This window comes from Saccopteryx leptura, chromosome 1, assembly GCF_036850995.1.
Source record: "Saccopteryx leptura isolate mSacLep1 chromosome 1, mSacLep1_pri_phased_curated, whole genome shotgun sequence".
Classification (NCBI taxonomy): Eukaryota; Metazoa; Chordata; class Mammalia; order Chiroptera; family Emballonuridae; genus Saccopteryx; species Saccopteryx leptura.
This window is the reverse complement of record NC_089503.1, coordinates 295,661,580-295,678,484: the sequence shown is the minus strand read 5'-3', so window position 1 is coordinate 295,678,484 and position 16,905 is coordinate 295,661,580. Positions and strand designations below refer to the sequence as shown.

Genomic DNA, 16,905 nt, shown 5'->3' with positions numbered 1-16,905 from the left:
GGTTGGCTCAGTGGTAGAGCGTCGGCCTGGCGTGTGGAAGTCCCGGGTTCGATTCCCGGCCAGGGCACACAGGAGAAGCGCCCATCTGCTTCTTCACCCCTCCCCCTCTCCTTCCTCTCTGTCTCTCTCTTCCCCTCCTGCAGCGAGGCTCCATTGGAGCAAAGATGGCCTGGGTGCTGGGGATGGCTCCATGGCCTCAGGCTCTAGAATGGCTCTGGTCGCAGCGGGATGATACCCCGGATGGGCAGAGCGTTAACCCCCTGGTGGGCGTGCCGGGTGGATCCTGGTCATGCGCATGCGGGAGTCTGTCTGATTGCCTCCTCATTTCCAGCTTCAGAAAAATGCAGGAAAAAAAAAAATTTCGTCTTAACTCATTCATTTATTTAACATACATTTATTGAATATGGTGAGGAATTCATTCATTTAACAAAATTTTCTATGGTGAGGAATTCATTTAACAAAATTTTCATGTAAAATTTACAGTTTTTCTAAAATTATCAAATAATTATTCATCTTGTTACAACTTTGAGACCTCTAATTTGTATGTTCTTTATGTTCTCATTTGGAAAGTTAGTTCCAATTAGCAAAGCTTTTAGTTATCATCTATTTCATCTATATATCCCAACTCCATTTAGTTTATATGTATTAATGTCTTATCTTTCTATTGGTTATTAGTAGTTGCTAATAATGAATACCTGTGGAATACATTATTGGGTTTTATACAATTTTTCTATGAATAAAATTTATCAATTTTGTTATATTAACTGTAAGAACTTGTAGTTAAAGCATGAGATTTAAAAAAAAAGTCTATTCTTTAGATTTGGTTAGAAATAGAAATGTAACATATAAATTCTTTTTTTTTTTTTTTTTTTTTTTTTTAATTTTTCTGAAGCTGGAAACAGGGAGAGACAGTCAGACAGACTCCCGCATGCGCCCGACCGGGATCCACCTGGCACGGCCACCATGGGGCGATGCTCTGCCCATCCTGGGCATCGCCATGTTGCCACCAGAGCCACTCTAGCGCCTGAGGCAGAGGCCACAGAGCCATCCCCAGCGCCCGGGCCATCTTTGCTCCAATGGAGCCTTGGGAGGGGAAGAGAGAGACAGAGAGGAAAGCGCGGTGGAGGGGTGGAGAAGTAAATGGGTGCTTCTCCTGTGTGCCCTGGCCGGGAATCAAACCCGGGTCCTCTGCACGCTAGGAACATATAAATTCTTAAGTTTTTTTTTTTTTCTCCTGCTGTAGATACTGACAGACTTTAATATTTTTATTTAAAGATCATTGGTCCTGGCCAGTGGCTCAGTAGAGTGTTGGCCTGGTGTATGGACGTCCCAGGTTTGATCCCCAATAGAGCACACAAGAGCAGTGACCATCTGCTTCTTTCCCCCTCCCTCTTCTGCTTCTCTCCCTCTTACCCTCCTGTAGCCAGTGACTCAATTTGTTTGAGCGTGAGCTCCAGGTACTGAGGATAGTTTTGTTGGTCTGAATACATCAGCCCTCAGATGCTAAAAATAGCTCAATTGATTTGAGCATGGGCCCCAGATAGGTGTTGCTGGGTGGATCCCAGTTGAGATGTATGTGGGAGTCTATCCCACTATCTTCCCTCCTCTCACTTAAGAAATAAAATGAAATAAAATAAAATAAAACAACAAAAAAAGATCAACTGAGATATTTTGTTAGAACTAAGAATATTAAAATGAAAATATCTATCTGAAGAGTGAGAAGGGTATTTTTTTAGATATGGTAAGAGTCAACTAATACTATATAATATATAATACCCATAAATTTAATGCATAGAGAAATTTACAAAGTTTTGGAAAGTAGAAGAGAGATTGTCTAATCCAATCTCATTTGTAGATGAGGAGACCATAATCCTGAGAAAGCACCTTACCCAATATCTCATGACTACCAGGAAATATTTTAAGCCAGTTTGCAAAGCCATGGTTAAATACTGAGATTATAATTACATTACTTTTATTATTTAATAGTGGAGCTGGCTTAGTGTACATAGCTCTGAATCTAAATGACACTAGGGAAACCAAGGAATTGGTATTTATATTTATATTTTGCGGTATAGTATTCTTTCTAAAAGAGTGTGAAAATAATTGTTTTAGCCAGGTATACAGCCAAACTATAGTTTTAATATGTTATTTTTTAATAATTTTAATATTGTTGCCAATATTTTTAAAATGTTATAATTTTAAGTGTTGCTAATATTTACTACTAAGTAACTATGGAAAAGTAATTTAACAGCTTGTTATCTTATTATTATCCTGTTACTTTTCTCTTGTGGCATACAGTTTATTTTTTTCTTAAGTCATGGAAATAGTATATGATCTACACTTAAAATACTGTCTTGGAAAGAGCACTGCAACTGTAGACAATATGAGGAATGTAGAATGTGGATGTAGATGATACTTGATTGTGAAATATCCATATCATTATTATATGGGGCAAATTAACTACTTTTAGATTTTTGTTTCCTCATTTATAAATAGAAATAGATACTCTTCTGAACACAAAATTCTATGAAACCATTATGGAAAGTATTTATTAACATAATTGTTTTAAGTCCTCAAGTTTTATGTCCTACTGTAGCTTATTAGGAATCCTGTCTATTATGGTCCAGTAAATTTTCCTGCAAAGGAAATCAGAAGGTTCTTCTAGAATCTTCATGGTTTTGATAGGAACCTGTAGAGAATGTTTTCTCCTTATTTTTTTACCCCCAATTTCCAAGCAATTTATACAAATACCCTTATACTCTCTTATTAAAAAATTATCAAGGATACTTACCTCCTTATATCTCTGTAATAAATGTGTTTCATTCATTCCAGCTTGGTTTTGTAATATTTTGCATTTGCACATCAGGCACAACTGAGAGGTCATATATACAGATCTGTCTTCCATTACTCTATATTATATGTATGTCAGAATAATCATCAGGGTTAACTGACTTAACTTAATTGAGCTGATTAGAAATAAATACTGGATCTTTAAAAGATGGAATAATCAGGACAGTGAAAATTTGGACTTAAGGTAGTGTGAAAAATTGACTGCTATCACTGGTACTTTTGTAAGCTGCCAGCCAGTCCTGTGCTCCTGGTGTTAGCAAATTCTTAATTGAGTACCCAAATTTAACCTTTTGGCATTAGAAAACTCTGAGTATATCCAAATGAAAATGGTGGACTTAGTTCAACTCACAGAATTTTCCTCCCCTTAAAATGAGTAAAAATACAGTAAAAACTAGCAAAAATATTCACCAAGAGCAAACAACAAAGAATAATGTGATTAGAAATAATAAGTATCAAAATCTATGGCCAAGAAAAGAAACTGAAGATTTCAGAGTAAAGAGGGACAGCATGACTTAGTGACTTAACCTAGCTCCAGTACACAAATATTGTACTACCAAGTTGACAAAATCCTGAGAATGCTCACTAATATTTCCAAAACTGAGGAGCCAACTAATGTGTGTTTCTTTTGTTGTTCTTTCTTTTCTTGTCAGAGAAACAGTAGAAAGGGCAAGTGGATAGTAATGTGGATAAAACGTAGAAAAATGAACCCTGGAACTCATACACCTACTCTAGGGTGACACAGTGAGTGTGAGAAGTTATCTGAATGACCCCTTCGATTTTAATGAAAGACAGTCCCTTGAGTAGGGGGAGCAAACTGTGTAATAAGCTCTCAGAGGAGAGTGCAGTACCCAGAATTTTTTTTCAAACTATGTATCTTCTCAGCTGAACCCTTCTTTCTGCTTCTACCATCCCTCAGGTTACAGGAAAATGATGAATGACAAAGTATACAACCTTTAAAATATAACTGAAGAGAAAATAAAATGCTCTCAAATAAGGAGGGAACAGAATAAAAAAGTCACTCACAGACTTGGAGGGACAGTATTTCTAACTAGGATATAGTAGGTCATAGCAGAATGTCATTTCTGCTACAATAACAAAGTAAAAGACAGGAAAAAATGGGGACAATATATTTTAAAGACATTAGGAAATCTATATAACTAAAACAGTTTAAATAGATTAAAAATCTGGGGAGGGTAAGTTTCTTCTGAGGTGAGCCAGCTATTATCAGTTGTTTCTCCCCTGGGATTATTTGCCAGTTTGGGTGTGACCTAAGGATTAGTGTTGGCCCATATAAAGGAACTCAAGAGGAAAAGAGGAACTGACAAAGATCTTGGGTGTCTTGAAAGGTTGGCAACAATGTGGAAACTTCAGGAGCCCTGAATGCACAGTTATTTTTACTTAACACACATATGCTGAATTTTTGAAGCTGAGAGTAAGGCTAAGGAGCCCCAATCCACTATTTTTAACATCAGCTGTGGTCTTGAGGTAGCTAGGATAAAACACTCTACTTGAGGACTGGCACCTCCCTGACACATGGCTGTCTCCTTCCCAAGATGTGTGCCACATTTGGACATGAAGTGAGATGGAAGACCAAAGAGTACAATATATATATTGTACAATATATATATATAAAAGCCTCTGAAGGACAGACTGAATCCTCCAAACTTTCAGGTCACAGGTCATAGAGATACACAAGGTTCTCCATTGAAAGCCTGGGAAGGACATTCCCGAGGACGAAGGAAGAGCCAGAAAACAAACAGGAGTTATGACTACTGCAACCCAGCTCTAACCCCGCTCAGTCCTGACTGCATTGAGGCTGTCAGCCCTTCCTGTGTCTGCCTAGAAGATACAAGGGAAAGAAACCCTTTGTGATAGGAGATGGTTCTTCTAGAGCCTGTACACTTCCTTTTTGCACAATAACCTGCATGGAATAAAATATACTGGGTATGAAAAGGGGAAGGAAGATTTGTCCTTCAGTCAAGAGAAAAAAACTAACAAATATCCAGATACTAGAATTAGCAGACAAGGAATTTAAAATTTTTCAACATGTAAAAAACATGGACAAAATGGATGGAAAATTGGGGAATTTCAAAAGAGTTAAAATCTATAAAGCAGAACCAAATTGTTATTTCAGAACCATAAAAACATTATCTAAAATTAAGAATTCATTAGATGAGTTTATAGTAGATCAGACAGCAATAGGTAGCGTAAGCGGACCTAAAGATAGGTCATTAGAGAGAATACAGAATGAAAAAACAAAAGAGACAGGGCACAGAGAAAAAGTCTATCAGTTGCCTATTTGGAGCCCCAGAACAAGAGAAGAAAAAGGATGGAAACAATATTTGAATATACAGTGATTGTAATTTTTCCCAAAGCTTAATTGGTTTCACATCAAGTAATAGAAGACATGGGGAATACATGTAAGGTTTCCATTACTAGTACAGAGTTGCATATGGGTTCTGATATTATGGGCCCAACAAAGAAAAATGTCTCAGAGTCCCTTGAGAATCTGTTTATAGCACATGAAAGTGCCACAGGACATAGATTGTCAAGCTTTGTTCTAGAACAGAGCTTTTCATTTTCTGTGGAGATGTTCTATATTTATGCTGATACTAGAGGTGATAGCCATATTTGCCTACTGAGCACTTGAAACATGGCTACTGCAACTAAGGAACTGAATTTTTAATTTTATTTAATTTAAATTAATTACATGTGGCTAGCATGTTAAACAATTGCAGTTCTAATTGATTAGGGATACCCATGAATGCAATAACTAAAAATCCATAATAAGTAGAGAAAATGGTGTTTTGAACATGAGGAATTAGAGTAAATAGAATTTAAACAAGCAGAGAGAATGAAAGAGAGCATTTCAGGCTGAGCAAACAACCTGATGAAAGTATTAGATTGCCTTACAGGTATAAAGTGACTGTGTATTGGGTAGTCATGCATAATAAGTGAATAAGTAATGTGGGACAAGATTAAGGAAATGTGGCTATTGTGGTTTTAAGGAACAGTTATTTTTTGTAGGGCTAATTGTAAGGATATGTGCATGAGAACCAGAGGAAGGCGGAATATTTAAGAACTTGAAAGGAATGGTTGATATAATGGAGCTTAAGGACTTCAGCTGCATGGTTCTCTGTGCTTAAATGTGATTTAGCTTTTCTCTGCGTGTATACTTCTGTCTAGTTTCTAAATCAAATGGTTTCATTACTTTATTGAATAGAGTTCACTCTGTACATATTTTTGTATCTCAAAGCTTTTGTCCTGAGGGTTATTTAGCTATTTTTTGTCAGTCTACTTCTCTAATTTCTCTATCATGTGGTTTCTTTGCTCTGTTTAGAAGAGTAGAATAGCTTTTGTGCATCTTTTTGTACCTCTATGCTTTTGCTTACTCATGTTTGTTTCCTCATACCTTCTGCTTGCATACACCTGTTATAGTCTGCTATAATTTTACTCAGTTCATTTAAAAAGTATGTATTAAATGCTTCCTGTATACTAGGCTCTGTCCTAGGCACTGGAGAAACATTACTAAACAAATCAGACCAAAGCCCCCTTATGTACAAGTCTTCTTCAAATACTTTGGGGGCTGGGTGAAAGAATCCAGAAGGAAGTCCCTGACCACTTTTACACCCTTCAACCCTGGTTCTGTTTTGTACTGTTAGGGACACTTCACCAAGAGGTGTCACACCCAATTTCCATTGCTCTTGCCATAAACAGTCAGCCCTTCAGTCTAGAGGAAGAGGCCAGTGCCAGCCCAGGGCCTAGCACAGTTTGAACAGAGAATTCTGGGGTCCCAGATACTTGCAAAAGTACCTAAAAGGGGAGTCATGGCCTCTTAGTGGGCAACTCTGAGATCGCTTGGACTCCTTTTCCTGTGGGGAGGGGAGGGCCACAAGCGGGCCAGAATAGGCCACCAGTTAATTGCCAAACTAAGGGTTTTCATTGAGCTTATATTTAAGTTGGGAGAGGCATACAATAAACAAGACAAGCAAGTGAATTATATGGTATGTTAGAAGGTTATCAGGGCTGTGTTTCTTTTTTGTTTTTTTGTTTGTTTTGTGATTGAGACAGAGAGAGAAAGAGTCAGAGAGAGGGACAGATAGGAAGACAGGAAGGGAGAGAGATGAGAAGCATCAATTCTTCATTGCAGCACCTTAGTTGTTCACTGATTGCCTTCTCATATGTGCCTTGACCAGGGAGCTACAGCAGAGCGAGTGACCTTGCTTGCTCAGCCTTGGGCTCAAGCTGGTGAGCCTTGCTCAAACCAGATGAGCCCGCGTTCAAGCTGGCAACCTCAGGGTTTCAAACCTGAGTCCTCCTCTACATCCCAGTCCGATGCTCTATCCACTGCACCACCACCTGGTCAAGTGGGTTATTAGTGCTATGGAGTGTTAAGGGGAACAAAGGAAAACATGAACAACTGGGACTACTGTACATCAAACTAAAAAGCTTTTGCACAGCAAAGAAAACATCAACAAAATGAAAAGGGAACCTACTAAATGGGAGAATGTATTTGCCAATGATACATCTGATAAGGGGTTAATTTCCAAAATAATAGAACTTTTTTTTTTCCTTAATAATACTCTGAGAGTGTCTGCAACTTTTCAATATTTTGACTCACTCATTTTAACTGGAGTCAGGCTTTCCTATGTGCAGTACTATTTTCCTCAAACTGGGAACCTACTAATAATTTCAATTTAAAAAGAACTTGTGGCAAAAAGACTTTTCCAATTCTTGGCAAGTTTGAAGTTCATTGCAATTTTGCTGTGGATAGAAATCTTTCCAAAGAGGGGAAATCACTCTACAAAGGAAAACTTTCAATCCTTTTCTCTCATGTGACTTGAACATAAAATGATTTTAACAGCCATGTATGAATCTGGACATTATTCTTAGTTGTTTAGTACTTCAAAAGCACTTTCAAGAGGGAATTGTTTTGCTTATTTGTGATTCCAAATCAAATACACAGAGAGATTTGGAAGATTTGCAACAGGAAGTAATCTCAATTCTATGTAGCCACTAATCTTGTGCAGAAAAATTCAACTTGTATGAACAAAGGAAAAGCGTTCTCTTTTAAGTTATAAATACAAGCCAATGTAGCTTGTATTGTTTTAATAACTAAAATGAAGATGCTGATTGTAAGCTTATTTTTTTTGAGCTGCATTCCTAGAATCATTTTAGAGTTGGCCTGCCCTGAGAAATCTAAGTAAACAGATTTCTCATTCTGTAGAAATACTGTCTTCATATATGTTATTGCAATTAATAATGGTATAGTATTGACACAGATCTCTAGAGTTTATATAGCCCTTTCATATTTTAACTGCATTTAATCCTGACAATTTTATGAGATAAATACTGTTCTCTTTTATATGTGGATAAGTGAGAAGTTTAGAAGTTTACTCAACATCATCTAGTTAATAAGTGATAGAGCCAGAATTATAAGCCAGGTGTTTTGACTGCAAATCTGGTGCCTTTCCCATCACATCATTGCTATCATTGCTTTTTGGGTAGTGTTCTTAGCTGGACATTATATTGTTGGCTCCAGTCAAGGTCATGATCAATTAAAATCTCTAGATCTTTTTCATATGTTGTTTTTAAGTTAGGCTCTTCTCATCCTGTACATCTGTAATTGATTTTTTGAACTTAAATACAGGACTTTGTTTATCCTCATTCATTTTCATCTTATTATTTTCTACTTATGGTTCTTGCCATCTGAGATCTTTTCAATCTTGATTTTGTTATCCAATTTATTTATTATTCCTTCCAGCTGTGTGTCAACAGCATATTTTATAAGTAGAATGTCTGTGTGATTATGGAAGCTATCCTAGCACTCTCTGTAATATACTATGTGCCTTTCACATAAAGTTGGAACTTAATAAGTAGTAATTAATAAAAAAAGGCTTTTGTATAGGGTAGGGAAAGGAAAACCTATATATATCATTTGTAAAAAGAAAAAATATCCTCAATATAACTCAGTTATTTCTTTTGGACACAAGTATTCTAAGATTTCCATAGAACAATTGTGGTCTCTCTTATGTTTTGATATGTATATAAATAATATTTTTCATGGTAAAAATAAAGAGGTTAACTATTTTTTTCCCCACACTTGAATCTATTCTCAGGATTTTAAGAATCTTTTGCCTTGTAACTCTAGTTTTCTGAAATTTCCATAATGTCGCTAAAGTCTCGAAAATTTCTCAGTGGAGTCCTGAGGAGAAGAAATTCAGTTATGATAAGGAAGGCTATGGCACTTGTTTTTAACTGTATTTAAACAGCAGAGAAAGGTTTTTATACTTGGATGTATATTAAAAATTAATAAAAATAACACTGCTTTCTAAAGAAATTTTTGTTCATGTTAAACATGAGATTGAGAGAAACTATTGATTATCTGTACTAAATAATTATTGTGTTTTTATTTAGAGTACTTTATGGGTGGTACTGATGAAGACTTTGTGGTAGGAGGCTAAAGTCTCCCAAGCCCCCCATCACTCTCTAGGTGCTATGGGAGTAACCCTAGGCAGCCACTTCACACTCGTTTACCTTCATGGGCTTACCATACCCTGTAGTTCTCTATAAGCAGTAAGTTTATGATTCTCTAGAAGCAATAACTCTGGTGAAATGAAAGAAAAATTGAGTAAAAAGATAATGTCAAGAGTTAGTACTGGTTTTGCAGATGAAAATAAGTTTTTAGATAATGTTACTATAATAATGATATGATGTAGTATAATATAAAGTTTATTTTATTAACAAAATTTATTTAATAGCTTTGTTAATTGCTTTAATTCTATACATATGGAAGTTGTAAAGTCCAGAAAGGGCTAGTTAAAACCTTCAGTTATATTTTAGGACATCTCATGATGGAAACTATGTATATAATAGTAGTTGTGTCCATGTGGATTCATGAAGATAGGGGATTACAGATATATATATTATCGAGCTTACTCTATTTAATTTAATCAGAAATAGTTTTGATGTTTTAAATTTTTACATTCTTTTTTCAATTTTATGTATTTTTGTGCTTAAATGGAAGATAAATTCCAATGGTTTAAATCTTAATGAAATATTATAAGTGATCTGGGAACTGAAGGCTCTCATAAATGTCATTAGTCAGAAAGACCTAAAATTTGTTATTCTGAGAAAACTTGAGTTTATGAAGCACCTGGACTGGAGACTAGTTTGCTTTCTTCTAAACCATAGTCAATGGGTTTCACTGCCAGTGTCTTTGCAAACATCTGAGTGGCTTAACTTAATGATCTCTTTTAATATATAACATAATATGTAACTACTGAATATATATTATAAACTTGTGCTATTTTAGGCTTTATGAACTATATAAATAAATGTTCTGTAAGTGATCTTCAGCATAATGTAGCTATACTCTAAAATGTTAAAGTCCTCTTTATTTAATTATTTGCTTGAAATTTAAACTTCATTTGTTTCTAAAAGGATTTGGGATGATTTTGGGTTTGGAGAAATCTCCTTTTAACTGAGTTGACTTACACATCAGATGTTGAAATTTGCTTTATCTGTGTAGATTACTTTGTTCTGCAGTTAATATCTATCCCTAAAACAAACACTGGTTTTATGTTTGCAGAATATATTTCCAAAACTTACTTTCTTGGCATTCTTTTCAGTGGTTAAGAATTAAATTTAGCTTTCTAATTTTCTCCTATTTATGACGTTTGAAGATAAATGCAAGTGTGTATTTCAAATATTCAACCATTAAATCACATGGTCAGATTTTCTTAGAGTGATATATTTGAATCATCTTTCTTATTTTCTTAAATATTCAAGTTTTTAATAAAAAAATAATGCCTCAGTTACCATTTTTTTCCCCTTCAGTTTATTTCTTTGTTAGTCTTCTATTTTGGGTTTTTTTTTTTGCCTTTTCTTAATTCTCTTTTCTATCTGAGCATTTTTCTCTTTATCAATTTCTTAAGTTCTTGAATTACATATGCTGTTTTTTTTTAAAAGAGTTATACTCTGTAGTTCTTAGGATGAAGAACTTTTATTTTTCTAAGATTATGTATGACACATATTATTATTAAACTTATAAAACTTTCTTTCCAAAACAGCTGAGACACAGCAATGTGTAAGAAGGCTTCTGAACAGTCTAAAAATTGGTTTTTCTAAACTTACAAAAAATATGAAAGGAATACATAGAACTGGTATTACTAAAATGCATAAAAATGCTAGTTGTAACAATGAATGAATTTGAAAACTACAAAACATCAAGGGTTAAAAGTTCTTAATGAATAATGGAATTTGTAAGGGGAATTTTTATGATACCAGAGTATATTTCACAGAGTGTATTTCTATATAGATGAAAAAATTAAATAAAAATAAAGAATAAATTGCATATTTTCCTCTTTCTTCCCATTACCAGATGAAGCAAGTCTTAATTAGATCCCAGTTTTCTTGTACTTATAAAGATGACTGCCTGATAAGCAGGAATACATGGAGCAATGTTCATTCAGCATCAAAACCATTGTGTGTTCTTCACATGGAAAATGAGCTTTCTGGTAAGTAACCTTATTTGAGCAATTAAATAACAGTTTAATTTCAGTATGCTAATTGTTTTTAACTTAAGTAAAACTAGATTTTTTTTTTTGCAAAGTATAAAATGTGAAATGTAAAGGTGTGTATTCATAAAGGCTTGGGTTTATTTACTGTGTCCTATCCCTATCCATAAATTTGTACTTAAGTACAAATTTATGGATAGGGATAGGACACAGTTTGATTTACCTAAATGTATTTAAGAACCAACTTGTAACATTTAAGGACTAAGTGCCATGCATCCAAACAAAGCAAATATTTGTTGTTTTTAGGAATGAAAAGTGATACAGTAAAATGAAAAGTAATGTGATAATAATATAGTCATAATTTATAACATTATTTGGTTGCAAATCAAACATTTTTAAATATTTTTAAGCATTTTTAATGTTTATTGTAAAATTCTCATGTGTAATAATACTAAGTATTATATAATCCCTTCCCTCTTTCCATCTTGCATAACAGAAGGTGTAAATTCATCTGTTGGAAGACCAACAATTGGAACAAGTTCTGGAAATGTTCATCTGGACAGAAGTAAAAATGAAAAAGTAGAACGAAAATCAAGTAGTCGGACAGGAAATAAAAGCTCAAAAAGGAAACAGGTGGATTTAGATGATGAAAACATTCTCTGTGATAACGGAAATGAACCACCCCGACATAAAAATGTTAAGATACCTAAGACATCAAACGATTTGCGGAATAAATTGGATGGCAAACTAGCGAGAGTAGCAAAAAGCAAGAAGTATGCCGCCAAGGACAAATTGATTACTGGCCAGACAAAGTTAACTCAGTTTTTTAGACTATGAATTTGTCTTTTATGTGCTTCAGATTTGTGTATGTATAAAAACCATTCACCAAAGGCGTTTATAGTTTTTAAGAGATCAAGGTGTAAATTATGATGCTTTACTGTTTTGGTTTTGAGCATATGGAAGGTTAGTATGTCAAGCATTGTTTAAAAAATACTACTAAGTCATAGTTATGCAGAATATTCACAAAGTTTAATGCAGAAATAATCATGTCATTTAGGTTACTGATATCTCTTAATACTACTTTCTTTTAAAGCAGACATTTAAAATAATATAAATCATAGTAACATTAAGGGCTTTTTCCCCCACGAGCAAGTAAATGATTTTGTTTTCTTCTGAAAAGATGATGTGGACCAACAGGTATCAGACTTGCCAACAGGGTCGATATACTCTTCCCAGCATACACCTGAGCACTGAAAAGGAAAGACAAAGTTTAAATTGTTTAAAGGACTGTTATTATCACACAAAATTTATCACAAATGAAAACAATGGATCTAGTATAGCTAATTCTGAATAAAGCAACATAACTCATTAAATGCCTTTTAATTCCACATATATGACAGGGATCACTTAATATCAAGTGTAATTAAACCATGGTCTTACTTAATTTTATTATGATTGGATCCAAATTTATTTGAACTCAGAGTTCTATTTTATGGTACTAAGATACAGGAATTGAATTTTAAAGGACTACTCACTGTCAAAATCTCTCCTTCCTATAGGAAATTTAGCTGAGTTTTCTTCATCCCCAATTTCTCTCTTTTCTTGTGTTGATTCCGTATTCTGAACTCCATTCTCAGCTGGAAAAGCTACAGATCCTTTTAATGCGAGATAAGGTTTTATAGCCAGATTTAGTGGCAGACCATGATTTAAGAAATTATGTTTGGAGCCTGCATTCTGCAAAGAAAAGGTTGATTTGGTTTTAGCTGTCTTATTGCGAATGGTAATATAATACAATTGCATAATTATTCTTATTGACTAATTCAAAGATGCATTGTTTCAACTTTTAAAAAATATCCTCCATTTTTGGAAAAATAACTTTTAGATATCAGATGTTGTTCTGGTATGTATGAAATTTCATCAATTGTCCTAATGTATATTGTGTCTGTTTATATATACTTCTGTTTATAAAATAAAAAAGTATCAATTTTACTTTCAAAAGATTCATAAAAACCACTCAAATATCCATTGAAATAAAGGACAGGTCATATTGCCACTTACCTTTGAATTTTTGTTTTCCTCATCATTCATGAAGCTGCTCTCATCATTTTTATATTGTTCCAGGGAAGGAGCAACGACCGACTTTTCTGCAGTATCTTCCTTCTGAAAGGCTTTCCCTAGCCTAAGTGTATTAAATACCACGTCATCTTCTAAATTTCTTATGGACTTTGATGATGAAAGTAAAATGCCTTGAGAAAGCAAAGAAAAAGTTAGTATTATTATGTAGGAGGAGAGACTCATTTTTGCCATTCTTAGTTTGATGTTTGCATAGAGGCAAACAAGGATGTGTAAAATGAAGATTTCTCCACCTGCTTTGTCAATGATTCCTACCTTTATATATTTTCTAGCTTGAATAGAAAGCACTTCAAAGACAGGCTTTCATCACTTTAAGAAATGACTCATCAGGTAGAACTAACCTTTTGTGTAGCTGCTAATACCTACATTGTTTTGGTTTTAGTGGCATATTGTTTATTTGGAGTGTGAATTTTCTCAGAATCTAATTAAGATACCTTAAGATCTTGGTAGAATGCTGTCTGTTGAGCAGATTATGGTCTCTTGAAATGGGTGGCTATTAAGGAAGACCACAGGACATCAGGCTTTCCATATTCTTACTGTTTGCTTCTGTGTATTTTCTGATTAACATATTAAAACCAAAGTTATTTCACTCGATGATAAGGATAAAAGTTTTATTTACTTTTAATCCTGATTAAATTGAAATAATCTTCAAAACATTTTTCTTTCATAAATGCTTTTTTTTCTTTTAAATTGAATTTAGTGGGGTGACATTGGTGTAAGTGCTTGAAATAGACTGATTGTTAAAGTGTCAGTGTGAAAAAAAGTCATTCGTGCTATACCTGTCAGGTGTGCTTTATCCCTGCATTTACAAAAGTATATTACTGGTATTTATTAATGAATTTAGAAATCAATGAATAAGTTTATAAAGGGAATATTTATGTGGTCCTTAAATATTAATTTTGGATGATGACTATCTTGTATGATTTCTACTTAAACATTTTGAAGTTAATTTCTAGTTTTCACCACACTAAGTAAGAGAATACAATGTTTTATATGTCTTCTGATACATATGTGTAAGAGTTTTTTCTAAGTATTGAATTGCTAGGTCATGGAGCATGTGCATGTTCAGCTGATGTTTACTGATGCCAAAATAATTACAGAATAGTAGCAACCAATTTAAGCTTCCTCCAGCAGGCTATGAGAGTTGCTATGGCTCCATGTCCTAGCCAACACTTGGATATCTTATTGTTTTTTGAATTTGTATTTCTGTAATTACCAAAGAGGTTGAGTGTCTTTTTATATGTTTATGAGCCATTTGTGTTTCCTCTTATGTAAAATGTCTTTTAAGAAAATACTTGTTCATTTTCTGGTGTGTGGTTTGTCTTTTTCTTGATTCATGTGACTTCTTTATATATATACATATATCCTGGATATTAATTATGTGTTAATTATATGTACCCTGAAATAATTAACATATTTCTTTATATTCTAAAAGTTTAAATGATTTTACTTTCACATTTAAATTCTTAATTTATTTGGAATTTTGTGTATGACACAATGTTACGAATTTCTTTACGGTTCGGACTCACGAGGCAAAAGACACACCAGATTCAGATAACTGGGCAGAGGGCTGAAGTTCTTAGGCAGATTCAGCCCCGAGAAACTGCGCCACTGCATATTTATTGAGTTCCAAAAGCCATAGCTCAGCAGATAAAACTAGAAAGCTACACAAGCCTTTATTCCTATCCGTTTCATCCCCAACCCTGCATGTCTGTTGTTTCTTTCATGAACAAGGACATGAGAAGAGTCAGAGTCTCAGAGCTTATCAGTCATAAAGGACATCTGGTTCTTGGAGGCATTCCTTCAAGAATCCTGCGTACTTGCATTCAAGTAACCCAGGCCAGTCTCCTATTATGGCTAATATACTCCAAGATCTCTTGTCTCCAAATAACCCTTGTTCTGCAGTTAACTGCTGTTTATATTGGTGCAGGGTCTTCTCCTACAACACAAGAATACAGTTTTATTTTTCTAAAAGTCTTTACACATTCTTGAATAATTCATCCTGTCTCCTCTAATCTGCAATACCATTTCTGCAGTGTATCAGGTTTGTGTATATATGATATATATGGGTCTCTTTATAAACTCTTTAATCCATTGCTAAATCTATAGTTGTAATAATTATAACTTTGTAACAACCTTCAATATATGACAAGTTTTTCAGCCTCCTACTCACCCATTAGTTTTTCTTCTACAGCAAATCCTTGGCTACTGTCCATTTCTTTTTCATATACAGCTTAATATCAGTTCTTTAAGTTCTGTGAGAAACTTTGATGGGATTATGAAGGGAGTGGCTTTGGTTCCATAGATTGATTTCAGAGGGAAATTGACACCCTTAAGACAATTTTTTTATCCATGAACATGGTACTTTTCTGTATTTGTTTAAAACTTCTTTAATCTTTCAATAAAATTTTATTGTTTTCTTCATAAAACCTTATTACATATTTTTTTGTTGAAAGAATTATAATTCTTGATAATTGTAATTAAAATTCTTATTTTCAGTTATTGTAAATGGTGTCTTTAAAAACTTTTACCTTTTCTAACATTATTGCTGGTTTGTACACATGTAATTGGCTTTTGTGTAGTGCTCTTATAAAAAACTTTCTAAACTCTTTAATTCCAAATAGTTTATAAATGTATTAATTCTTTGAGGTTTTCTATGAAGACAATTGATATAAATAATAAAGTAATGGAATTCTATTTCCTCCTTGCAAGTCTTTCTATATAATTGTGTGTGGTTTTATCTGTGTCTGTCAGGGTGCACCTAAAAACTAACCAAAACCTCCAGTAAGTGTAAATGGAGATAAAGACAGCTTTTCAGATTTACTGATTTTACAGAGAATGCTTTTAATGTTTCACCATTGAGCATGATGTTGGCTCTAGGTTTTTTATGGGCATTCTTTATAACTTACAGGATGTTCTCTTCTATTTCTGGCTTATTATTAGTTTTGCTTGTGAATTGTTGTTGAATGTTACTGAATACTTTTCTACATCTATTGAGATGATCATGCCATTTTTCTCCTTTACTCTTTAGTAAATGAAATGAACAGAGTTTTCTCATGTTAAACCAACCATGTGTTTATGACACAGACCTTTTAAAAATGTTACTGGATTCAATTTGGTATTATGTGATTTAGTACATTTTGTATTTATTATGAGTGAGGTTGATCTGTAATTTCCCTTTCTTATATTGCCTTTGTCTGGTTTGGCATTAAGCTTATACTAGCTTCATAAAATGAACTGGGGAGCAAGGTTTATTTCTTTTCTCTCCTGTAAAAGTATTTGGGCTTGTTGTTGTCTTGGTGAGATTTTTTTTTAATGGTTGATTTACTTTCTTCAGTAGTTGTAGAAATGTTTATATTCTGTTTTTTGTTGTTGTTGTTGTTTTAGTTTGTTTAAAGAAATT

General features: G+C 33.9%; 2 protein-coding genes across 2 annotated transcripts in view; one reads left to right on the top strand and one right to left on the bottom strand.

The window, feature by feature from the left end:
* PARPBP (PARP1 binding protein) overlaps positions 1 to 12,885 on the top strand; it is a 63,904-nt gene extending 51,019 nt beyond the window's left edge. Inside the window, exons 11-12 of the mRNA XM_066356519.1 lie at positions 11,234 to 11,369; positions 11,866 to 12,885. Of these exons, the coding sequence (XP_066212616.1) occupies positions 11,234 to 11,369; positions 11,866 to 12,206 (477 nt within the window). The 3' untranslated portion in view covers positions 12,207 to 12,885. The remainder of the gene's footprint in view (positions 1 to 11,233; positions 11,370 to 11,865) is intronic.
* A 5-nt stretch (positions 12,886 to 12,890) lies between these two features.
* On the bottom strand, positions 12,891 to 14,004 carry PMCH (pro-melanin concentrating hormone). The gene is made up of 2 exons (XM_066356534.1): positions 13,428 to 14,004; positions 12,891 to 13,103 (listed from the first exon to the last, which is right to left on the bottom strand). Exons 1-2 carry the CDS (start codon positions 13,674 to 13,676, stop codon positions 12,897 to 12,899), a joined length of 456 nt encoding a protein of 151 aa, XP_066212631.1. The 5' UTR covers positions 13,677 to 14,004; the 3' UTR covers positions 12,891 to 12,896.
* Positions 14,005 to 16,905: the final 2,901 nt, after the last annotated feature.

Coding starts and splice junctions, on each gene's coding strand:
- PMCH (XM_066356534.1), bottom strand. CDS start 13,676: ATGGCAAAAATGAGTCTCTCCTCCTACATAATAATACTAACTTTTTCT. Junction 13,104..13,427: donor AGGAAAACAAAAATTCAAAG/GTAAGTGGCAAT, acceptor TTTTCTTTGCAG/AATGCAGGCTCCAAACATAA.